The 26,336-nt window shown below is 38.5% G+C and overlaps 1 protein-coding gene across 1 annotated transcript in view; it reads right to left on the bottom strand.

Annotated features, from left to right (window-relative positions):
• The window catches only part of mtor (mechanistic target of rapamycin kinase), a 133,936-nt gene extending 123,607 nt beyond the window's left edge, over nucleotides 1-10,329 (bottom strand). Inside the window, exons 1-4 of the mRNA XM_038289914.1 lie at nucleotides 10,155-10,329; nucleotides 9,647-9,783; nucleotides 8,827-8,935; nucleotides 8,503-8,735 (exon numbers count right to left, since the gene is read on the bottom strand). Of these exons, the coding sequence (XP_038145842.1) occupies nucleotides 8,503-8,735; nucleotides 8,827-8,935; nucleotides 9,647-9,775 (471 nt within the window). The 5' untranslated portion in view covers nucleotides 9,776-9,783; nucleotides 10,155-10,329. The remainder of the gene's footprint in view (nucleotides 1-8,502; nucleotides 8,736-8,826; nucleotides 8,936-9,646; nucleotides 9,784-10,154) is intronic.
• Nucleotides 10,330-26,336: the final 16,007 nt, after the last annotated feature.

Here is a 26,336-nt window from a genome sequence, read left to right as displayed (position 1 = left end):
CCGCCCTGGTGGTCTGTGGGGGAAATACCGCACTTGCAACTGCAGGAGCACCGACCCGCACCGACAGGCTCAGAAGTCTCGTGAGAGTCAGTCTTGCTTTACGGCGAGAACTGCTACACGCCCCCAGTTAAAAGCATTCTCGTTGCTAGCACAGTGGCGATCTTTGTGCAGTTATGCTACGTTCACATCGGACGCAGCAAAATCGCGTCTGCTGCTTCATTTTTGCTGCTTGTACCAGTTAGTTCTGATGCGCTGCTGAAGCAGCTTTGCTGCTCTGGCTGCGGTGCAAAAGTGTGTCTGACGCGCGTTGGGCGGAGCTTCACTATCCATTCTCTGCCTTGCAGCTATATTTGCTGTGATCAGTGGGAATAAAGTAGTTTTAATATGTGTTTAAGTGAGAAAATACACCTGAAAACGTAATCAGTGCAGTCAGTTCATTCAGATTATTATCCTGCCTTCAATATTTTTTCTGTCAGAGCCGCTCAGACCCCCACATACCAGCGGTGCGCCGACAGCATGGATCCCTTCATCAGCAGCCTCTGCCTGGTCGCCTCCTCGCGGTTCACCACGGCAGCTGGTAGGTGTTTTTCATCTAAATAATCCAAACTGCATATTCTACCGGCAGATTTCTGCATGTTAAGTTAATTTAAACGTCAATAAACTGTTTAAGAGGAGTGATCATCAGCGCTGTGTCTCTCTCCCTGCGTCAGATGCTTAAACGCGCCCGATGCGCTGCTTCAGCTGCTCAGACGCGCTGCGCCTGCTGCTCAAAACGCGCCGCGGGACCTTTTGCTGCGCCTTGACGTTACGTTGCATGTAAACTCGCTGCTTCTGTCGCGCCAGCTGCGGTGTGAACGCAGCATTAGTCATTCGTTGCGTTCGCCTGTCTGCTAAGCTCAAAACAACCGCGCATGGCTTGACGGAGAAACCAGGAGAACAGCTGTGCATATTTACGACAGTGCACTTTTACTTTCGCCCTCTGGGGGGAGCCTCGCTGGAAAATCAACACCGGTTGCATAGTGTACCTTTAATATTTGATGTTTTTTAACAAACGAGTTTCTAGCCAATCACAGATTCACGATTTTTAAAAAGGCTGACATGATTCTGATTTTGATCGACAGATTTCTTTATATAACTGAACGGGTCAGTTCTTATAAATCAAACGACAAAAGATATTTGAATCTTTTCTTACTGAAAAACATTAATTGCTGCCAGTGAAACAATAAAAAATAGTAAAATAACTGCTCTAAAAAATAAATAGGAGTTTAAGGTATTGACAGTAGGTGGTTTGGATGGATTCTGATCTATTAATCAGTTATTTTTCAGTTAAGAAATCGAGGCTGATCAACGGCCGGCCAATAAATCGGTGCACCCCTAATTTACTTTACTTTAAAAGCTTTATTTTGATATACCTTGAAATAAATAAAGTTTGAATTAACAAATTGTTTAATCACTAATAAGAATAATAAAATATAATTAAAAAAAAACTATATAAGCTACAATTGTGCCGTTAAATATATATTTTGTTTGATTTAATGGATACTTACATTTATGTCATTGAATATATATATACACTATATTGCCAAAAGTATTTGCTCACCCATCCAAATTATTGGAATCAGGTGTTCCAATCACTTCCATGGCCACAGGTGTATAAATTCAAGCACCTAGGCATGCAGACTGTTTTTACAAACATTTGTGAAAGAATGGGTCGCTCTCAGGAGCTCAGTGAATTCCAGCGTGGAACTGTGATAGGATGCCACCTGTGCAACAAATCCAGTCGTGAAATTTCCTCGCTCCTAAATATTCCACAGTCAACTGTCAGCTGTATTATAAGAAAATGGAAGTGTTTGGGAACGACAGCAACTCAGCCACGAAGTGGTAGGCCACGTAAACTGACGGAGCGGGGTCAGCGGATGCTGACGCGCATAGTGCGAAGAGGTCGCCAACTTTCTGCAGAGTCAATCACTACAGACCTCCAAACTTCATGTGGCCTTCAGATTAGCTCAAGAACAGTGCGCAGAGAGCTTCATGGAATGGGTTTCCATGGTCGAGCAGCTGCATCCAAGCCATACATCACCAAGTGCAATGCAAAGCGTCGGATGCGGTGGTGTAAAGCACGCCGCCACTGGACTCTAGAGCAGTGGAGACGCGTTCTCTGGAGTGACGAATCGCGCTTCTCCATCTGGCAATCTGATGGACGGGTCTGGGTTTGGTGGTTGCCAGGAGAACGGTACTTGTCTGACTGCATTGTGCCAAGTGTAAAGTTTGGTGGAGGGGGGATTATGGTGTGGGGTTGTTTTTCAGGAGCTGGGCTTGGCCCCTTAGTTCCAGTGAAAGGAACTCTGAATGCTTCAGCATCCCAAGACATTTTGGACAATTCCATGCTCCCAACTTTGTGGGAACAGTTTGGAGCTGGCCCCTTCCTCTTCCAACATGACTGTGCACCAGTGCACAAAGCAAGGTCCATAAAGACATGGATGACAGAGTCTGGTGTGGATGAACTTGACTGGCCTGCACAGAGTCCTGACCTCAACCCGATAGAACACCTTTGGGATGAATTAGAGCGGAGACTGAGAGCCAGGCCTTCTCGTCCAACATCAGTGTGCAACCTCACAAATGCGCTTCTGGAAGAATGGTCAAAAATTCCCATAAACACACTCCTAAACCTTGTGGACAGCCTTCCCAGAAGAGTTGAAGCTGTTCTAGCTGCAAAGGGTGGACCGACGTCATATTGAACCCTATGGATTAGGAACGGGATGTCACTTAAGCTCATATGTGAGTCAAGGCAGGTGAGCAAATACTTTTGGCAATATAGTGTATATTCAAGTGGGAATGCTTATGCATTCCCACTTATTGTTGTTCACTTTAAATTTTTCTGACTCTAACTAGTCCCGCAGTTTTCATCCGATTTCAACAATTTTGGTATCAAAACGTTCAGCTTGTTCAGGAGAATTGTGCTATGTCTTTTGGTAAAGATATTTTTTGTAGTTTTCGCGATATTCTGCTTTTTCTGCGTTTTTTTTGTCCTATTGAAATGCATGTAGAATTCTTAGATTTCAGCAAAATTCAGCTAAAACTTTATCATCTTCGACCTTTAACTACTTCAGCATACTTTCAGCTAGAAACACCATTCAACTTTTAAAATGTTTCTGTCTCTTTCTGCTATTACTGTTTAACTCTGCTTTTTGCTAACTTTTACAGTTTTGCTTCAGTGAAGCTTCAAACTTTAAAAGAAAATTTTGAGATTTTCAGATTTATAATGGAAGTCTATGGACGGAATTCTTCAACTGCTAGAGTGCGTGCTCTAGCTTTTGAGCTGTTCTGGTTTTTCCGAACAAATTCTTCTCACTCCCTCATTTTTCACTCAATTGAAATAAATTATACATCAAAATGTAGGGATTTTTTCATTTGTGTGGCATTTACAGTTTTCCGACAGTTTGGCCCAGACCACGAAGAAGTCCACACTTCCCCAATAGAAATCCAATGAGAGACTTTCCAAAGATCACAGACAAAATCCAAAACGATACATATTTTCGTATCGCTCCCATTTCTTAACTATTTGATGTACTAACATAAAACTTGGTATAGAAGATCTTCAGAACCTTCTAGCACTCACATTGAAGGAATTTCTTCAATATCATTTATGGTTTAGCTGTTTAGCTAACTTGTTTGTTCATGGGAAAACATTGATTCTGAGAAAAATCCTCAAACTCAGAAAATGCACATTTTTACATCGTCACAGTGGCCAAATAGTTTTTAGTAGAAACATGAAAGTTGGCACAGTCAAAGCTGAAGGATGGCTGATGTCCACGGTGAAAGAATTTTTTGAAAACCTTTTACGGTTTTGGCTCACCACTCATTTGTTCGGAGGGGAAGTTTTGCTTTTGACAGCTCACGTCTACCATGGAACTTCATGTTATTTAATGAAACCAGCAGGATTTACAAACCTTTATATTTCTCCTTCCTATTAAGGTTGTGAATGAGTTACAGCCATGAAAGTTACCCCAATCGGAGACAAAGGATAGCTGTCGCTTAGACTGAAAGAATTTTTTAGATACCATTTACGGTTTGTCTTCAGCACTCGTTTGTTCGGAGATGACATTCCCATTCAAAAAAGCCTGAGAGGAAAGGAACGAAAGTGAAGCGCTTTTCTCTCTTTCACTGACAGGCTCGTTAAGCGTTGTCAAGGTAACCGAGCTTCAAAGGGATTTTACCTCTGCCACTTTAAACAGCACATTTTAATCTAATGCAGGGAGACAACACTGATTTAACATTAGGAAGTGGATACAATATGACTACTGGCAATGACCCTTCCCTTCACATGCAACCCTGATAGACTTTCAAAATAAGACTCCGGGGACCCTACAAAATAAAAGCCCCTACATTAAACTCATATTTTTTTCCCAGCATATGGCTCAACATTATGACCCAAACTCAACGACTTTTTTTAAAATTATACTCTAGGGGGGGTTTCAAAACACCCCACAGCAAATTTCAAAATAAAAGCCTCCCATTGCCACTTCATCTACTGCCCTAATAACAGGGGAAAGAATGATTTAACGATTGAAAAGTCATCAAGTATCATTGCTGGGTCTGAATCTTTTTTCAACACACAACCCCGCTAGACTTTCAAAATAAGACTCCAGTGACCCTACACAATAAAAGCCTCTATGTTATACTCGTGTATTAATTGGTGCAAATGGCTCAGCATTATGACCCAAACTCTATCAGCTTGATATTATTAGACTCTAGGGACCTTTTCAAAACATACTCCAGAGCAAATTTCATAAAAGTCTCCCATTTACGCTCTAATACAGCATCTATTCACCCAATAACATGGAAAACCAGTGATTTCACATTTAGAAATTGATTCCATATCACTGCTGGGCATGACCCTTCCCTTGACACACATCAATGATAGACTTTTGAAATAAGACTAAAGGGACCCTACAAAATAAAAGCCTCTTCCTTACGCACACTCATTCATTGTGCCGTATGGCTCGTAGCTATGACCCAAAGTCAACCAATTTCTTCAAATTACACTACCAAGGCCTGTTGACCACACACCTCAGTGCATATTTCTTAATCAGGTTCTAAGATTTACACTCTAACAAAGCATCTGCTAACCTCATAACATGCAGCCTAAGCCTGCCAATGGTGCTTTCATCACCACAGCGGCTCGTAACATGCAGGTTCGTTTTTTTCGATAAATTCAGCTCCTTAAGTGGTATTAGCTCTCTTTCTATAAGCTTCTCTCTCTGTCCTTCCTCTGCTTCTCATGGTCAGTCTTGCACATAGGTTTGTAGATTTTCAATCCTCTAAGGATGACACTGTTTTCTTTATGCTGATCAACCGACACATATTCAATCATTTTAAATTGTTTTGCCAAGTCTTGACATTTCCACATATGATTTCAAAATTTTGATACTTATTCAATACCATCTTCCTCAACATTTTACTTCCCATCCTTAAGCTACTACTTTTTTCTTCAACCAGATAAGATTCAAGTTTTTCTTTGTATTTTCTTTTCTAATTCAGCTAATTTAATACTTTTCAGCCTATGTTGTGAACTTTGGCTTCATTCTACTCTCTTTCTGGACAAGAATTAAGCTTTTCTGTTTGCGGCTAACTCATAACGCGTCTGACATGTTTCTGGAAAGTAGGTGCCCCCCCTTCAAAATTGCTTTAGAACTTTTTCTAGAAACTTGGGAGACATTACATTTAAACCCTTCTAGTGCCCACATTGAAGACATTTTTTGATATCATGTATGGTTTGGCTGTGCAGCTTTTAAGATGAGTCTGTTTCTGCCATTTTGCTGCCAAATGATTCTACCCTACAAAATCTTCAGATGATTCAATTGTTTTCTGCAGTTTGAAGCTTCTGATGACTTCCTTTCACATTTTCATATGTTCTCCGAAACAGCAAAGTTATTAGTTATTTTTATTTTCAAAATGTATATTTTCACTAAAATATATCTTTATAAAGCACAGGTGTTTTATGAAGGCTTTAGATGTCCAATTGTGAACATTGGTTAACAAACAGCATCATAAAATCAACAAAGAGGTCAGGAAAAAAAAAAAGATGTGGGAAAGTTTTAGGCAGAACTTGCAATAAAAAAATTAAAAAAAATGAAATCTTTCACAATCTCACGATACATGTGAAACCACAACAACAGGAAAACAACCAAGCAGTGTGAAGACTTTTCAATAGATAGTGAAACTGAAGCAATGTAAACAGAAGAGTCCAACAGACAGACATAAAACTCTGTCTTTGAGGGGTAATTACTTTATACTTTTAAACGATTCATATTTAGGCAACAGGCAAATAAGTTTTTAGCTTTTTTTTAGGCAAACTGAAAAATGTATTCAAAGGTTTATAAAAAGGCCATTGAATCTGTCAAAGGAAATAGTATTGTTAATTATGATTCTATTGTTGAAGCATGTCTCAAACTGATCATGGGAAAATGTTCAACTGAATTAAATTATATTCAATTCAAAGTCCAACTTTTCTAATTTGGTGTACAGCCAAGATATAATTTTCTGACCCTTTAAAAAAAGTAAATACAAAATTAAAAAGCATGTTTGTTAAAATATTTCATCAAACTAAAGGAAAAAAATAGTCAATGTGGAAAAAAGGTGAACGAAAGAAAAGACCGTAAAACTAGAAAAGCACTCAGAAAGCACAGGCCTCCACCAAGCAGAAGATATTGCCCCAAATTTTGACTTACACCTAACCTAGTAAACTAGGCCCACACGCTAGTGGCCAAAATGTTTGCCTGCCAATGGTCTAGCCTCGATCAATGCCCCAGGCTCTAGAACTGGCTGGCCAATCACAACGCAGAGATGTGTTTTGAATTTTTGGATGCAAAGCGGACGGGGTTTTGAGGCCGTAACGACAAAGCTGCACAACGCTGGAGAAATCACAACAAGGAAGATAGCAACTACTATCGAACAGTTCTCATTTGACTCAGCTTTGGAATCAGTTTTGGAAGGATTAGACTTGGGGTTTTCGTTGAAACGTGAGCAGGAAGAGGCTCTACGGTCATTTGTGTTTACACTCTGTCGCTACCCGATCCGTACCGGTAGCACGATCCGTACCATCAGCTCATTTGCGCCTGCGCGAACAGAATAACTTCCGGGTCGCCAAATTACGGTACTGAAAAAACTTATTATATCCTTAAATAATTAAAGAATACTAAACTACATCGTAAAGACAACATTGAAGACTTTTCTGGAAGAAATGGATGCTTTTTAAATTCAATCCATTGTATTGCTTGACGTCATTTTTCTGGAATAAAAATCCAAATTTTCGGGAAATGTTCCCTTATCAATGAGAAACTGCAGGTCACGAAAAGTAGCAAATGAATCCATTGTGGGATCAGTACTGCTGGAGTGCATAGTTAAGTACAGAGTAAATCAAATATTTAAACAAATTTAAATATATACGCTGTGTGACGTATATTTGCGCATGCTCAGAGCAGTCAAAGTAACTATCACAAGGCGATTGAACTTTTTTATGTATTTGTTTTTTTATTTTTAGAAAATGCAATATTGACGAAAATACAAAGATATACAAAAAGAAACCCATGCCTCTAAAAAATACAAAAGAATAAAAAAGTAAGAAAAAGGAAATATTGCCACCGGAAGTAATTCTGTTTGCGCACGCGCAAATGAGCTGATGGTACGGATCGGGTAATGACACACTTCCACACCAGCTTTCTGTCGCGCTTCCTACGCCACAGTCAGTTGCGCTCATTGGTCAGAACGTTGGCCAATAGGCACAGACCTGGGTTGAAATACAACAGGTTGTTCTCATCAACAATCTTCTGATGTCTCATTCATCGGGGCCAGACTAAATTACACATTTAATCTCACATTTAGTCTGGTTAACAGGCTACCCTTATACCTGTAGCTAAAATTGACGCATGATCTGTATCATTACCAAATTGAAATGAATGGTTCCTTGGCATGATGTGAACCTTTGGTAACAATTTCCTTAAAATCCATTTTCAATGGATCCACTAACAAACCAACAAAGTTCCTTTTTCTTGTTTTTTTTGTTTTCAGTAAAATACCTGAAGACTTCTAAGGTTTGATGCTGAGGCTGTCAATAGTCACTGCTGCCACCTTCTGGTTTAGTGAGGAACTGCTTGTGCAACTAAATATCCCTAACTCACATAAGAGAATCTTAAAAAACAAAAAAAAAATCCTGTATCAAGATTAAGATCTGGATAGTCACAAAAATATAATTGATAGTTCCTTTGCATGAGGGACACCCCTGACAAAGATTTCATTTAAATCCACCTATTACTTTTCAAGTTATCCTCTACACAGACAGACGGACAGACAAACTCTCCTAAGAGAGGATGTAATAGAACCTTATTAAAACTCCAGACAGCTTTCCAGTAGGTGCGTTGCAGCAGCAATGACTTCACCTCCAACATGTTGTGGTGTTTGAACAACAAACATTGCATTCAGCTCTGACTGCTAGTGACTTACCGCCGCATGCCGTCTGCCCTCGTTCCTGTCGGCTCCCAGCCACTCCAGAGCCCTCTTCACCTCAAACTCTACATACTCCGCAGTGAAAGTGTCTCCAGCCATAGAGAGGTGGCCCATGGCTTTAGAGGCCATCTCCATAACTACTGGGTCACTGGAGGGGAGCAGGTTTCGGAGGTAGTTGGCAAACCGGCTGATTCTGGTGGCATTGCCGCCCTCCACTCCGATTAGGCTCACTAGAAGGAAAAACCAGGCAGTCGCACACATATTTCACACCAAATACGTCTTACAATCCCCAGGAAGGAGAAACGTGTGTCCATAGCTCACCTATAGCAAGAATGCCGCCTTTCTTCTCGTTCACATCAGAGCTGGATACCAGCTCAAATATATGGTGGTTTAACTCATCGTAGAAAGTAGTGGCTTCATCTTGGCTCAACTGTGGCACAAAAAGGTGAAAATAGGGACAGAATAACTGCTATAGCACAGTGATAGAAAATCTGTTTCAATCAAATATAAAGTAGAAACACCTTTTTCTATAGATTACTTAAAAAAAAAAAAAAGACTGAAACCTTCTAGGTAGCCTCATCAGCCAAGTATTTAACATAAAATTATCATTAATTGCATTAATAAATATATTTTTAGGATGAGTATTACTACACATCAATTATTTGTTAATTAATAAAATAAATAAGATCATATTTTAAAGTTTATCTCCAGCTGTCTATGGGCGAGAGGCAGGGTACACCCTGGACATGTCGCTCGTCCATTGCAGGGCAACACAGAGACAAACAGGACAACAACACACACTCACACCTAAGGAGAATGTAGAGAAGCCAATTAACCTAACTGTCCTGTTTTTAGACTGCGGGAGGAAGCTGGAGTACCCGGAGAGAACCCATGCATGCTCAGGGAGAACATGCAAACTCCATGCAGAAAGACCCTGGACCGGGAATCAAACCCGGAACCTTCTTGCTGCAAGGCACCACTGAGCAGCCCTGCAAGCTGTAATATTTACATGAACACATCATTGCTCCAAATGTGTACCACTAAAAATCCTAAAATGTTATGCTAAATGTAAACAACACAGTTTGTTTGTGTCTCAGGTGTCTTTATTTGATTTGTTTAACGTGGTTTTGTGCTGTGATACCTCTCGGAGCTCTGTGGTCACATAGTGCTGCAGATCCTTAGCAGATTTTGCTCTGGTGTCTTCATTTCTGCTCTTCAGCCCGCTGACAAACTGCTGCAGCACAGTGGCTGTTCCTGACATGATCACCATGGTCTTATCTGGAAGTGAAGAAAAACATGTGGGCAGAAAAAAAAACTTAATGAGGAAAACTGTTTATGCATAAACAGGTTTATCAAATGAAGCAGAAGCTGAATGATCAGATAACTGACATTGTTTACAACTAGCTAGCAGGCTAACGTGTCAGGTTAGCGACTAAATTACCTGCTAACCTGGATGGACAGTAAGAAACATTACAGAAAAGACTTCGCAGGCTTTGATTCATCACTTTCAATGACACTAACAACCACCGTATCTGAGGCAAGACAGAGTCATGCTTGTTTTGTTTAGCTAACTGTAGCACCGGTGCTAACGTTAAGCTAGCTCCCGAGGCTTCTTGCAGCGCGTAGTTGCAGCTCTCTGGGTTACTTACGTGTTTGTATTAATATGCCGACCGCTTAAATGCTATTGGGATTATCCAGGATATTTCTCATTGTACAACTACCAGATTAGGACAGCTCAAGGGTGGCTAACAGAGGCAGGTCGGTGTTGGAGCGACTCCGATGGAGGGCAAGGGGAAGAAAGTCTTCACAAGGGTTCAGCTGCGCAGGCTGCGCAAAGCTGCGCGCAACGCAGAGCTTCACGAAGAAAACCGTTTTTTTTTTTTTTTTTCTCTCTTTTACCCATTAAACCCTACGGAAGAGGATTAGGGCCCCTGAAAAAATAAAAAAATAAAAGTTAACTGATTGTTTAATTAAAATATAGGAAAGAATTCTGACTTTAATCTCAGAATTCTGACTTTAATCTCAGAATTCTGACTTTTTTCTCAACATTTTGACTTTTTTCTCAGAATTCTGACTTTTTTCTTACTTTCATCTCAGAATTCTGACTTTTTTCTCAAAATTTTGAATTATTCTCAGAATTCCTACTTCCATCTCAGAGTTCTGTCTTTAATCTCAGAATTCTGACTTTTTTTTTTTAATTGTGACTTTTTTCTCAGAATTCTGACTTTTTTCTCAGAATTCTGCATTTATTCTCAGAATTATTACTTTCATCTCAGAGTTTTGTCTTTAATCTCAGAATTCTGACTTTTTTCTCAGAATTCTGACTTTAATCTCAGAATTCTGACTTTAATTTTTCTATTAAAGTCAGAAATCTGAGAAAAAAAAGTCAGGATTCTAGCTTTTTTCCCATTTTAAACTGAAATAAAATGTAAAAATCAGTTAACTTTTTTCTTTTTTCAGTGGCCCTAATCATCTTCTGTAAACCCCCCTTCTTCTTCTTGATTTTTTTTTTAAGGATTGTTGACCGAATGCCAAAAACAAAACAAAACAAAAAAATATACATATGTTTTTATAATGTACAGGTGCTGGTCATAAAATTAGAATATCATGAAAAAGTAGATTGATTTCAGTAATTCCATTTAAAAAGTGAAACTTGTATATTATATTCATACATTACATACAAACTCATATATTTCAGATGTTTATTTTGTTTAATTTTGATGATTACAAATGACAACAAATGAAAATCTCAAATTCATCATATCAGAAAATTAGAATATTACTGAAGACCAATAAAAACAAAGGATTTATAGAAATGTTGGCCAACTGAAAAGTATGAACATGAAAAGTATGAGCATGTACAGCACTCAGTATTTAGTTGGGCCTCCTTTGGCCTGTATTACTGCAGCAATGCGGCGTGGCATGGAGTCGATCAGTCTGTGGCACTGCTCAGGTGTTATGATAGTCCAGGTTGCTCTAATAGTGGCTTTTAGCTCTTCTGAATTGTTGGGTCTGGTGTATTGCATCTTCTTCTTCACAATACCCCATAGATTTTCTATGGGGTTAAGGTCAGGAGAGTTTGCTGGCCAATTAAGAACAGGGATTCCATGGTCCTTCAACCAGGTACTGGTAGCTTTGGCACTGTGTGCAGGTGCCAAGTCCTGTTGGAAAATGAAATCTGCATCTCCAAAAAGTTGGTCAGCTGCAGGAAGCATGAAGTGCTCTAAAACTTCCTGGTATGTGGCTGCGTTGACCCTGGACCTCAGAAAACACAATGGACCAACACCAGCAGATGACATGGCACCCCAAACCATCACTGACTGTGGAAACTTTACACTGGACTTCAAGCAACGTGGATGAAGTGCCTCTCTTCTTTTCCTCCAGACTCTGGGACCTTGATTTCCAAAGGAAATGCAAAATTTACTTTCATCAGAGAACATGACTTTGGACCACTCACCAGCAGTCCAGTCCTGTTTCTCTTTAGCCCAGGCAAGACGCTTCTGACGCTGTCTGTGGTTCAAGAGTGGCTTGACACAAGGAATGCGACAGCAGAAACCCATGTCTTTCATACGTCTGTGTGTGGTGGTTCTTGAAGCACTCACTCCAGCTGCAGTCCACTCTTTGTGAATCTCCCCCACATTTTTGAAGGGGTTTTGTTTCACAATCCTCTCCAGGGTGCGGTTATCTCTCTTGCTTGTACACTTTTTTCGACCACATCTTTTCCTTCCCTTCGCCTCTCTATTAATGTGCTTGGACACTGAGCTCTGTGAACAGCCAGCCTCTTTAGCGATGACCTTTTGTGTCTTGCCCTCCTTGTGCAAGGTGTCGATGGTCGTCTTTTGGACAACTGTCAAGTCAGCAGTCTTCCCCATGATTGTGTAGCCTATAGAACTAGACTGAAAGACCATTTAAAGGCTTTTGCAGGTGGTTTGAGTTAATTAGCTGATTAGAGTGTGGCACCAGGGGCCATCAATTTTGAACCTTTTCACAATATTCTAATTTTCTGATATGATGAATTTGAGATTTTCATTTGTTGTCATTTGTAATCATCAAAATTAAACAAAATAAACATCTGAAATATATGAGTTTGTATGTAATGTATGAATATAATATACAAGTTTCACTTTTTAAATGGAATTACTGAAATCAATCTACTTTTTCATGATATTCTAATTTTATGACCAGCACCTGTATAACAGGATATAAAATATACCCTGTTATACAATTTAATCTGTTTCAAAAACTGAAATATAACCCGATATCCTCTGCTTCGCAGTAAATGAACAATGTTAACTCTAATTTTCATAATACTAAGTTTCCTAATTAACTTGTTTCTCTGAATCAAATATTTCCTACAACTCAAAATAACATGTTCCACCATCTCATCTTCCCCACAGTCACATTTCCCTGTCTGATGTTTCTCTATCAAAGATAATGACCTATTCAATCCTGTGTGTCCTTTTCTAAGTGGTGGAATAATTATCTCTTCTCTCCTGTTCCTTTCTGTTCTCCTCATTTGTCCAATTCTCTTTTGGATTTTATAGAACCACTTTCCTTTTTTTTTCTTTTTCTCATAACTTTTGCCACCTCTCTTTTGTTTTTTGTATAATTATACCTTTTATTTCTGTTATACTCAAACTAACATTAATATCTATCCCTACCTTATTTGTACTCTCCTTCACCATCCTGTCTGCCATTTCCTTTCCCTTAAGCTCGTTATGTACCAGAACCCAAACAAAATTTACTACTAGCTCCATCATCATTAAACCCCCTTTAAATTAGTACAATATATAAATAATCATAAATAAATAATATATATAAAACCTATTATCTGCATATATTCCAATATTGCTCAAACGTAGTACAGAAAAATTACCAACACAGAGCATTTATGTCTGTTGATGTGTTACTTCCAAATTCAGATCAAAAATATTTAGATAATTTGATAATTATTAAATAAAACCAGTGACGGGGTAGACTGCAGACATAAAACCTGGTCATGAAACATTGATGACTTCCTCAAAAAGGTTAGTGCACAAAATGTAACTAAATGGCTGTTCTCAGACTGCCTTATACAAGAAAACTTAGTGGAAGGATGAAGTGTGTGTAAACAAAGTGCATAAGCAACGGGGATTATCACAACCTTAAAATGATTGTTAAGTAAAAGTCAATATAGCCTGATTGAGATTGACTACAATTGAAGCAGTGCTTTCAGGAGCAATAAAACACAGCTGTAATGATGGTAGGAGATACACAGAGGCAATGTCACCTGTGTTTTACAGGGACCACACTCCAGTAATGCAGAATCTTCTTCTAAGTTGAAAATATATTTTCATTTAATTCAGGAATACGGGTTCCAGGGTGTTGTTGTGAATAACTGTTAAATTCAATGGCCAGCCAGCTGGGACGCCTATTATGTTGTGATGTTTATTGCCCTCCCCGGTAGGGGTGATAAATATCTTTTTTAATCAAATATTATTCGATTGTCATATATTGTCTATGAACACACGCCCTACTAGCTGTGTGTTAGAAAAATACATGAAAAGAGTGATTCGAGAACTAATTATGGTCAAACAGTTAATTCTGCACACCTGGAATAAATTCACCACAACCTCTGTTAAAAATATAAGTTTATTAACAAAACTCATTCAGCTCAAAGTCAAACATATTTCAGTTTAATTAAAACTCCTAACTAAAACTAGGGAAACTTAACTAACTTAAACCACTTTGTACAAAGAGGAAGGGGAAGCATGGTTGAAAACCATATTACAGTTTAAGATTGATTTTGTTTTGCAAAAACAAAGTTTATCTGGAAGAATTTTGGAATATGATCAAATTAACTTTTCACTCATTTAAAGCAACTGGAATGTTTTCACAATGCAAATCCATGAGGTGAATAAAACATTATTTGGCCAAACAATGTTTTAATAAACAATTTGCTTATTCAAGAACAATAATAACCTTTAGTTAAATGATTCTTTACCCTCTTGGAAATAACTAGCAGCGAATAGACATCAGGATTCCACTAAATGGCTCTTGGTCATACTTGATAATGGAAATGTAATGAGCATCTAAGGAACACATAAACACTAATGTTATATCAGTGTTTAAACCTTTAGTGAAATAAAGCTTGTTAGCTGGAATTATTAAAATCAGCAAAAGACATAGTGTGTGTTCTGTCCCTAATTGTGCCAGACCTGCAAACCTCTGTCCATGTCTGTTTTGGAGGGTCTGAATTTCATCCAGCATCAGCTCACAGCAAAAAAAAAGGGGGGGGGGGGGTTGTCCTTTGTCCCATGCGGCTCACACCAAGGGATCTTCAGGAGACTTTCTCTCTAGTCTGGCTCTGTAATTCTGAAACTCAAAGAAATGTGTTGCAAAAAGTCTGTTTTGCAGCAGTTTGGTTCTGAAAAGTCAACCATCATGACTTATCCTTGGTCATTCTCGAGATCTGGGCTTTTTGGGCCTGGTGCCATGGTTATGGGCAGCCTCACAGAAAAAGAGAGAAATACTCTGTCCTGTGCTTTTTTTTACTGTTCTCAGCTCCATGGGGGGCCACCTATATGGGAGGGGTCCTGTTGAGCCAATTGGCTGATAGCGGGTTGTAGAGCAGAGAAGAGAGGTCTTACAGCCGTGCTACCTCTTCTCCAGTGACCATTTTAAGATGAACGTGATTTGTAAGATACCGTGACTGGCTGGATGTGCTCTCGTCGTCCTCTGGCATGGGAGCTGGCTCGGTGCTCGTCTGCCTGGCTGTGTGTTTCCTGGAAGGGGGCCGCCTTTTACAGCTACTTTTTGTATCTCTGCTTCTGTCTCCTTGAACCCCAGTCGGCCTCGGCAGATGGCCGCTCACACTGAGCCTGGTTCTGCTGGAGGTTTCTTCCTGTTAAAAGGGAGTTTTTCCTCTCCACTGTCGCTACAAGCATGCTTAGTGTGAGGGATTGCTTTCGAGTTAATAAGTCGATGCAATCAACTGGTTTTCCTTAGATAGAAAACTTTGAATCAATTTGACTGTATGATCTGGTGAACTGTAAAGTACCTTGAGTTGACATGTGTTGTGAATTGGCGCTATAGAAATAAACTGAATTGAATTGAATTGAAATTGAAAGATGGACACTGGTTCTCAATGTCCAAAATTACTATCATGCTTTATGGCACAACAGTGTCATCTGCTGATTTTAGTCTGTTATCTACCAACCAGCATCATTGAGATGCTGATGACCTAATGACCCGGCCACTGACAAAATCATCCATACAGATTATAAGAATTTATAAACTAATGAGAAAAGGAAGATTAAATAGACCGGTCCAAATATGAAAGATGAGGTAAAGGGCACAACCATAAGTAAATGGATTTCCAATAACACCTTTGCAGATCCACAGGCACAATCCAGCAATGCTCACTACACTGATGTGGCAACTCTTTCAAAAGGAGCCCTGACTGAGTACTGAGTGCCGATACTGTGAAATAAAAAGAGCAGATTATTTGTCGGCAGCAGGGGCGGATCTAGAAAAATATTTATGGGGTGGCAAGAGGGGGGCAGGAATTTTTGAGGGGTGGCAACATATGGCATTTGTTTACACTGAATTCAATCACAGTTATCACAGTTTGGTGAGAATAGTATGTACAGTAAGTGTTTCATGTGAAGCAGTTCATATTAGAAATACATCATACAATGTGATCTCGACTAGTGGGAGATAGAGGAATGATAACACTACTTCTAGAGGGGCATTATCACAGGAAAGGTATTAAGGTAAGACACAGGTGCTGAGTCGCAGATGTGTGAGACTGACTGTCAGAGAGGCAGCTTTGCAGCATTTGCACAAGAAGAAACTATAGAAAGAAAAATTTATCAGAGATCTATGGACTGAGCTGTGAGCATTACTACACAGTAGAAATAAATGGGTTAAGTCACCCAAACAAGGTACCAGACATCCATGTATTGTTTACTCTGAACACACATTTACCCCATTTGTTCCTCAGTAACTTGACATACAGCAGATACGGCAACATGAAAGGGACATTTCATGCATGTAAATATGCTGTAGATAGAGCTGCTGTATCAACAGATCAACAAAAAGGCAGGTACTGTATGTTACATAAAAATTCTGAAAAGAAGCAACATAAAAATACATTTTGCTTCCAGTCTGAAAAAGTACAAAAAATGTTGTGAGTAGGTTCATACAGGTCATTTCTGGATAGTTTCATACTATATATACAAAAAAAGAAACAACAACACTGCTTCGTATTAAGCAGGATTTACACCAGTATCACATTTTAAACTTTACTTTCAACACTTTTGGTTTTAGTAAAGGAAATATCAGATTTTCTCAGGTGCCAAAACAAAATGTAACAGCTCTGTAACGGCTCACCAGAGAGCATAACATAAAGTTGACATGACTATTACAGCTGAATGCGGCGATTTCCATGTTGCTCAGCAAAACGCTTCACAAATGTATCTAGATCCAATGCCTTTGTGCGTTTTGATTCAATGCTGAGCACAACCAAAATTGATAGTCTCTTTTCTGTCATAGTTGACCGCAAATATGTCTTTATGAGGTTGAGACGTCAGGCCTAACTAACATCATAGTTAGAGAAATAACGTTCTGCAACCTGATATTTATCATCTCAAAATCAGCATTGCAGCTATGCTAGCAACATTGTGCTTTCATTATAATTTCATTTCTCGATAGATCTCCTCTCCCCATGACCCCTGGCTCCCTCGCTTTGCCCCATTCGGTTTTCAAAACTAATCAGTCTCAGTCACTCTCACGTCATCTTGTGCTGCATTCACTGCAGTCTGACATTGGAAATTAGCGGTCGTAATTCTCAAATTATCCATAATTTATAAACCTCGCCACCGCTTCCGCCAACTGGGGTGGCAGCAGTGGTGGCAAAGCTGTCATTTAGGGTGGCATTTGTCACCCTATGCCACCCCAGTAGATCCGCCTATGGTCGGCAGACACTTCTATACAAAATGCTTTAATTTGATTGGTTTTAATTAGTATTATAAAATGATAAGGATCTTTTATTAGCTTTAAGTCATATTCATCTAATAATCTGTCTGTGTGGAATTTATTTCAATGAGATTTAGTCTTGGAAATGAATTAATCAAATAATTACATTTTTAAAAAGGGATCTTGGCATAGCCTAGTGACCTGTGGATAAAAGAAATAGACCTCTATTTGGAAATACATATATAATCCATGGTAACTAGTTAAAGAAATGACGTTGAATGGGATTTCTGTTCGATAAATCTGGGTTTCATTTCTAAAGTTAACCTGAAAGATAAAATCAAGATAAAAAGAATGATATGAGCCAAAAGGCAATCACCCCCCCCCCCCCCACCCAAAAAAAAAAAAAACACAACCATCCAATAAAAGATGAATTGCCAGAAGATTAAATGATTTATTTTGACCATAACTTGTCTTATTTAGTACTGCATGTATACAATTATGACCGTCCGAACATCAAATATTTTCTCTCTTCCTGATACAAAATGCAACATGATTTTATACCAAATTCTTTCAATGGAATCTAGGCTAATATATTGTGCTTATATTTTTGGGTTTGTTTTATCTAAAAAATGGTGAAGAATTACATATGAAAAGGAATTAAGCCATAAAAAGTGAAGTATAAACTAAAAAAATATTAAGACACTGAATTGATTGTGAAGGGTACCAATGATACTGTAATAGATTATGTTGTTAAATCCTTTATTTTAATAATTTAGGACTTTTTATAAGGTGTATGTTGGGGTTTCTTAAAATGGAATTTTGACATTTTCCCCATCAACATTTTTTACATTCTCCACCAGATGGCGCCATTGCTCAGCCTTATCGACTCCTCACTTTTATTATCAGAATGTTTCACTTAACACAGGAAGCTTGTTGAAGCTCTACCACACAGTCCCCCAACTTGAACCTCTTACCTTGCTTCAAGCAGGTTTCAGTCTTAAAATTTTTTTTTTATTTATATATATATATATATATATATATATATTTTTTTTTTATTTTATTTTTTTTTTATTATTGCAATGTCCTGTTTTGCAATGTGGCAATAAGAATAATTGTCTTGATGCCAAAAAACTGCCCAACAGATTTTACTTTCACAATCGTAGCTGTACGGCATCTCCATAGTGTTCTGCTTGATTTATGCATGTAAATAGCTTTATTACAATTCATGCAGGGAGTATTACAGATTATATGGGCACTGCAATGTAAGTAGAACAGGAAAGGAAAAAAAGGGAAAATGAAAAAAGATGAAAGAAAGAGGAGATAAAAGGGAGACAATGATAAAACTTCTTCAGTCTGCTTCATCACCTGCAAAGAGATGTAAAAAGAACAGCACAACCAATTGATAAAGAATAAGAGATACACTAAAGTAGCACCTTGATACTATCGATGAAGTATAAGTAGTATTATTTAATCTGACATGTACATTGTGGTAGCTGAAGATAAGAATATGGGCTTTCTGTATGGAAGTGAATCTCTAAGTAACTGGACCCAAGCACCTGTAGTTGCTTGTGCATGTAAGGTCTATCCAATGGAGAAATGCTCAATAGTGGTTGTGAAGAGCCATAGAAGCTTGGAAGCTCTACAGTTGTGCAAAACCTCTCAGCCATTTGTATATTGTTTTACAGTGAAACTCTAATTTAAGCTCCTCCACACTTTCCTCCTGACCGATCTGCTGATGTTTTCTTGCGAACCTCTATTAGCATTCCCATGTCTTGAACAAGCGTTCACCAGTGATTTTATAATATTTCCTGCAGTCATAACCAATTACATTTCTTTTTTTTATCTGCCCAACCTCTGTCTATTTTCTGAGGATCCTAGCTGCCAGGTCTTGAAGTCTAATAGAAACTGTTTGCAGAACTTATTTTTATAATGACATACTGACACTGCAGATTAGAATATAAAGTGCACTTTCTCAGCTCTTGAAGGCTCATTTAAAGTAAAAATGATCAATGTTAGATTTTATTCCTCCAACAAACAAGCAAAAGTGGCTGGGAAAGGACCAGCAGGCATTTGGGGTTTGGGGCCTATGGATTTTACCAGAGCAGGACAGGTAGGACAAAGGGAAAGTTTGAACTCCTTAATTGTGGCTGAAATAAAAAATAAACCATCCAGAACCATCATCAAGACTGGACATTGAAACTTCTTTTTGCTGCGTATAGAAACTTGACCCCAGTGCCATATTAGTGGCTTAAAGGAACTTTAATTGGATGATTGGCTTGGAAAACAATCACCACTACATTTTCTTTTCAAAAACATGCTCATAACCCTTATTTATTATAAGGAGAGCTGACAGTGCTTAAAGAAAAAAATTGTATTTGAAATAAACAAATAAATACAATTGTTATGAAAACGAATAAATGAAAGTCAGACATTTATTTAAACCATCCTTCAAAAAAAAAAGATTAAAAAAAACTCATAAATCTGCTGTTGAGAAAAATGTTGTAGTAGGAAAAAAAGACTGAAAATAATGTGACCAAAGAGAAATGTTAAATCAAGGTCTGTCAATAATAATCATGACATCAGCCATCTACTATGGAGCTGTCTGTTGGAGCGGTGGCTTATCTGAAGCTGAGAGAAAGCGGCTGGATAAGCTGATCAGGAAGACCAGCTCTATGATTGGTTCCCCTCTGGACTCAGTGCAGGAGGTGGGAAACAAACGATCCTAACTAAATGAACATCTCTGTTGGATAATGTCTCCCACCCCATGTATGGAGCTGTTTCAGAACTGGAGAGCTCCTTCAGTGACAGACTGCTGCACCCTAAATGCACCAGGGAGCGTTATCACAGATCCTTCCTTTCCAACAACCTCAATAAGTTGTTACATTCCTGAAAATTTTGCACAGTTAATGAGTTAAATAACATGCTGCTTTCATTTTGCACATCTCTGATGTTGCTGCTATTTTCAAATATCCATTACTGTAAAAATATCCATAGCTGTATATTGGTTATTTATTCTCCAGGTCCACATTTATTATATTGTCAAAGTACTTTACAGTATAGTATTTTATTTGTTTATCTTTTAACTCTTCACTATTATGTTATTATACATTTTAATATGGTCCACATTTGTGTGACCATTTTTCTATAATCTTCTGGGTGCTGTAAACATCAGAATTTCCCCATTCTTGGAAAATAAAGGGATTTTCTATTCTATTCTATTCTATTCTATTTTATTCTATTCTATTCTATTCTATTCTAAATAGCAGCACAGGTGTCTATAAGTTAAGGGTTGTGGTTTTCATTAGTTTATTTTTACTTTTAATCATTCTGTTGAAACATGGTTGAAAAGCAATTTCTGACTTGCAGCCAGAGTTCTAATGAAAATTAAAAAGAGAGATCATATCTCTCCTATCCTGGCTTCTCTTCATTGGCTTCCTGTTAAATCAAGAATAGAATTTAAAATCCTCCTTCTCACATATAAAGCCTTAAATGGCCAAGCTCCATCTTATATCAGAGATCTGATTGTTCCTTATGTTCCTAACAGAGCACTTCGCTCTCAATCTGCAGGTTTACTAGTGGTTCCTAGAATTTCTAAAAGTAGAATGGGAGGCAGATCTTTTAGTTATCAGGCTCCTCTCCTGTGGAACCAACTACCAGTTTTAGTCCGTGAGGCAGACACCCTGTCTACTTTTAAGGCTAGGCTTAAAACTTTCCTTTTTGATAAAGCTTATAGTTAGAGTGGCTCAGGTTATCCTGAGCTATCTCTATAGTTATGCTGCTATAGGCTTAGACTTTTGGAGGACATAGGGACCCCCATTTCATCATTCTGCTTCATTCTCTCTCTGTTCTCCTATTCTGCAGAATCTGTTAGTTCAATCTCTAACCTTCTGCTCTCTCTGCTTTTCCTCAGAGTAGCTTTGCCTCGTCTGTTCCTGTTTGGCTGTGACGTCATCCTGGAAAGAAACATCAGCTGTGCTGCTTCTATCAACACCCTTGTTTATAGATGTTGGAGATCGGCCTGTTTTCCAGTGTGGTCCTGTTTCTCTGACCGTGACTGAGTGGATGTGCTCTCTTCGTCCTCTGGCATGGGAGCTGCCTTGGAGCTGGTCTGCCTGGCTGCGTGTTTCCTGGACGGGGCCGCCTTTTACAGCTGCTTTTTGTATCTCTGCTTCTGTCTCCTTGAACTCCAGTCGGCCTCGGCAGATGGCCGCTCACACTGAGCCTGGTTCTGCTGGAGCTTTCTTCCTGTTAAAAGGGAGTTTTTCCTCTCCACTGTCGCTACAAGCATGCTTAGTGTGGGGGATTGTATTTGAGTTGATGCAATCAACTGGTTTTCCTTAGATAGAAAACTTTGTATCAATTTGACTGTATGATCTGGTTGAACTGTAAAGTGCCTTGAGATGACATGTGTTGTGAATTTGGCGCTATATAAATAAACTGAATTGAATTGAATTGACTTTCATTGAATGTATTTTTTAAACTAATGTTAAGATTCAAGTTGTTTCTGTAAATATTGTGGATTTTTCTTTTATCAAACAAGTTTGTCTAAGTTTGAAGTTACCATGGAGATAAACTTGAAAGAGATTACTAAGCAAGTATAGATGCCCTTTACAAATATTCACACGGGGAAAGAGAGTAAAATGATGGGGAAACAAAAGGGGAGCAAATCTTTATGTTTGTACCCAAGGGTCTCACTTCCTCTTTTTAAGGCCGGGCCAAACGGAAATATTTCACCAGTAAGACACTCAGTCACCAGCTCTCACCTTACTGTCAGACATCTGCTTTCACTGGAGGGTTTGGGAGGAATAGAGAAAAGTGGAGAGGTGGCGTCTTTGGAGCTGAAACACATATTCAGTCACTCAACTTCCACTCTTACATAAAATCACTTGAGCAAGAGAAATGAGTTTGCATTCACAATCATGGTGGCTCTTGTCCTAACAAGCAGCCTGCCTCCCCCTGCTGAGTGATGGACAGGATATCGAGCACATGTTTATCTGTCTGAGGCTCTGATTTTTTTCCTGCCATTGTTCCCGCGTGTTTCCTTCATTGCCTCTTTTCACAGTTCTGCTTTTACAATATTTTCCAGGTGATAGAGTCTGTCATTCAACCTAGCATTAAAAAGGGAGAATAGAAGGTGAAAGAGGTGAACAGACGTGTGCTTTCACTTCCTCAGATATCTTACCTATCAATCCATCTGCTATTCCGTGGCTCTATACAGATCTGCTCCTGTCACGCTTGTCATTATCTATTTCCCACCATCCCTCCCCCTTCTACAGTCCTTTACAGGTTCTCAGGGATTTCAGAGAAGCAAAAGAAGATGTTTTGTATGACTCACAAATTCCTGGGTAACAATTCTTCAGGTAACATCTGGTTTTGGCTGCTGAAGGCGGCTTTTATCCCTCTACCTGGCGACAGCCCAGGATCGTATCCTGGTCTAAATGTGTCTGCCCACCAGCCTGGGCTGCATGCCTGTCTTCAGTATAGAACATGCATTAATCCACCTTTAGTTGCAGAATTTGTCAGAACCAGGTCGGTTAAAGAACACCCCATTTCAAGTAGTTTTTTTTTTCTAATTTTAGCTTTGAAGAGATTTAGTTTAAATGAAATATGGAATAGAACAAACAGTCCTAGACTGTTTAAGCGTGGTTCCGTGTATACGTTTTAAACAGTCATAAAGGGATTTCTTGTTAGGCTTTTTTACTCAAACCTTTCCAGCTCTTTTTCTACAGCGTTTTCCAGAGGCACTTTTTAAAAAATAATTTTATTACATATGTGTTCTTTAGGCTGCACTGGGGTAACAGTTTCTAGTACTGATGCCTTGCAGCAAAAAGCTTTCTGGTTCGATTCCTGGCCTGGGGTCTTTCTGCATAGAGTATGGAGTTTGCATGTTCTCCTTGTGCATGTGTGGGTTCTCTCCTGGTACTCCGGCTTCCTCCCACAGTCCAAAAACATGATTGTTAGGTTAATTGGCCGTTTAAAATTGCCGTTAGGTGTGAGCGTGTGAGCATGGCTGCTACAGAGTGACAACTTGTCCAGCGTGGACCTCCCGCCCATAGACTGCCAGAGACAGGCACCAGCCCTACGGGGACCCCGATGGAATAAGTGGGAGAAGATGGATGGATTTTTTTTTTTTAATCTTAGTATTAGTAGAAACACATCTAAAATTGCTATTTTACATTTTCAGTATCTCAATTAGCCAATATCTGATTGTAACCATGCGTAAAAACTTGGAGTTATGTGAAATGCAACCTGATTATATTAGGAAACAGAGTTAAAGAACCGAGGTGTGACCTCACTGCATGGTTCTAATTAAGCTATTTGATGAAACAACAAAAAAAAACTGAAAAGATAAGAGAAGGGGTGCTTGTGTTTACTTAGTTTTTAGACTTTTTTCTATTTTAGTCTGAAATTTGACTGATCAAAAAACAAGATAAAGCTGGAGTTCTAAAAGTACAGTTGATAATATTTTAATATAGTTTTTAATTCTGCTGTTGCAAAGTTTTTGACTTATTTAAATAAGAGTAGTAATGATTAATGATAATAATTGAGGAAAAGTAAAAAGCAATGTGTAGTAAAATTACTCCTGAAGGTACATTGTTGTTAAAAAGTTACTTAAGTAAATGTAACTGAGTATTTGTTACTACCGTAGTTACAAAACGTCTTCTGGTTTTCAGTTAGATATATCAGATCCATTGAAAACGGTTATTAACAGCAACTCACTGAAAAAAACCTAGGAGATACTTAAGCACTGTGTGATATTAGTGCTTAAGTATCTCATATTACCCAAGTGATATCAGCTACAGCTCAGACTGTACGACGAACCTGCAGGGTTTAAAAGTTCACAGCTCATAGTGCATGTTCTCACACTCCGGCCTGACACTCTGATGCTACCTTACGAAGGCCGACTGATTTTCAAACATGTTTGATTTTCTCCTGACCTTACGATTCCTGATTGGGAGGTGGTCATGGGAGGGCCTGTATACTAGATGACGCATGATCAGGCTGAAACTCGGCCTGATTGAAAAGTTCTCGCTCGACTGGTCAAGAAAAATGCAAAAAATCTTACAGTGTATGCCGGCTTAAAACACTTGATTTCCCTTTTGAAATCAATAAAGTATTTTTGATTTGAATTGAACTGAGGCAGGAGGCAGCAACTTCCTATGGAAGTGATGTGCCTACTGTTTCCATTGCTTCCATGGCTGCTTTATTTATATGGTACATTTCACTAACAAGAAATTCTGTACATGAACAGAAGCTAAGATAAGAGAACTTCCGGAAACTACAAAGTTAAGCTTATGACACTTCAGATAAAAGTTTGAGTAGAACATTGAAACAACCTAACGGTGAAGTCGTTTAGGCCTTTTACTGGAATACCAGGGACCTGGATTTCAATCCTAGTTTTATCTGGAAGGCCTTCCTGTGAAAAACAAAACAAAACTGTCAAGTCTGTCAGCTGTTTTTTTTTGTTTTTCAGACAAGTAAAGCTTTAGAACTTAATGCTGCTTCTCCAGGTTGTGGCTCTGGGGATGCAGACAACAAAATCTGTAATGCAGTTTATTGTTGCGCCAAGCCATTTAGTGATCTATAAATTAAGATCTTAAAGTCTATTCTCTGACATACTGGGACACAGTGTGAGGACTTTACTGTGGCCATGTGCTCTACTTTCTTAGTTTTAGTGTGGCTGTAGGCAGCAGCATTCTAGACCAACTGTCTGACCGAGTTTTAAGGTTGGCCTGTGAAGACAGTTACAGAAATCAGCTCTGATAAAGACTGTAATCTGGATTCATTTTTTAAGTTTCTGCTGAGAAATTAGTCGTTTAAATCTTGTGATATACAGCTGTGTGTTGTCTTTATAGTTATGGTAAGTTATACAGTTGTTTATTAAAATTTCAACTACAAAAACAAAACTTTTTCAATAATCTTAGAGATGATGAGCAGGTTTGAGATGGGCCTGTAGTTCTGCTGCAGCAGGTTGTTCAACTTCGTCTTTTTTACAGGCTTTTGACAGTTGCTAATCTTAGGGCCTGGGGAAATACACCTTACAAAATGTATGTCTTTCCTATTTCAGTAAATTGAGATCTTATGACAGGCAAAGCTTTCTCTAGAAAAAAAAACTGCGGGTAAAAAAAGGATGAGGAGGAAGTTTTTGTATTTTAGATGACTGAGTTTGGACATTTTGTTTAAATAGGTTCTAGTTGTTGGTGCTGGACTTGATATGGACGCGCAGACCACCCCTTTAAGTCCACTGGAGTTTTTTCAGTAAAAAATTAGTACATTCATTATTTACCCTAGCAGAGTTCAGATACCTCAATCACACAAGTTTTTTTTTTTTTTACTTTTTAACTGTGCCAAATAAGACATGGCATTATAACTGTTTTTGGTGCTGAACCCAGATAGGAAAGATTCTCTTAAGTTATATCTGTCAAGTTTCTCTATGTAAATATTATATTAAACCTTGCGTCTAGACTTTCTGCATCTGTATTCGGCCTTTCCAAAACTTCTTTTTTCAATTCCAAAAAGCTCTAAAATGTAAACCAGACTAACATACAAGGGAGAAAATATAACTATGTTTGTACCCAAGATAACTACACTACACATTCACAGCTAATAAAAAGCCAAAGAAACAAGAAAAGCCTGACAAAACAACTACATAAAATATATTTTTTGTTCTATTAACAAAAAATGTGTTCTATCAACACTACAGAGAAAGTAGATAAAAAGTATTTGGCATTTATTTTCCTCACAGTTTGCAATTGTTGCTTTGTAAATATAACTAATGTTCAATAACTAATAAAACACTTTTTGACAAACTTATTTGTTTCTCATTCTTATCATTGGGAAACATTCTAATGTCTATAGAACCACGCGAGGTT

Source organism: Cyprinodon tularosa, unplaced genomic scaffold, assembly GCF_016077235.1.
Source record: "Cyprinodon tularosa strain WSP-4 unplaced genomic scaffold, ASM1607723v1 ctg273, whole genome shotgun sequence".
In the NCBI taxonomy this organism is placed as follows: Eukaryota; Metazoa; Chordata; class Actinopteri; order Cyprinodontiformes; family Cyprinodontidae; genus Cyprinodon; species Cyprinodon tularosa.
This window is presented reverse-complemented; position numbering and strand designations above follow the sequence as displayed.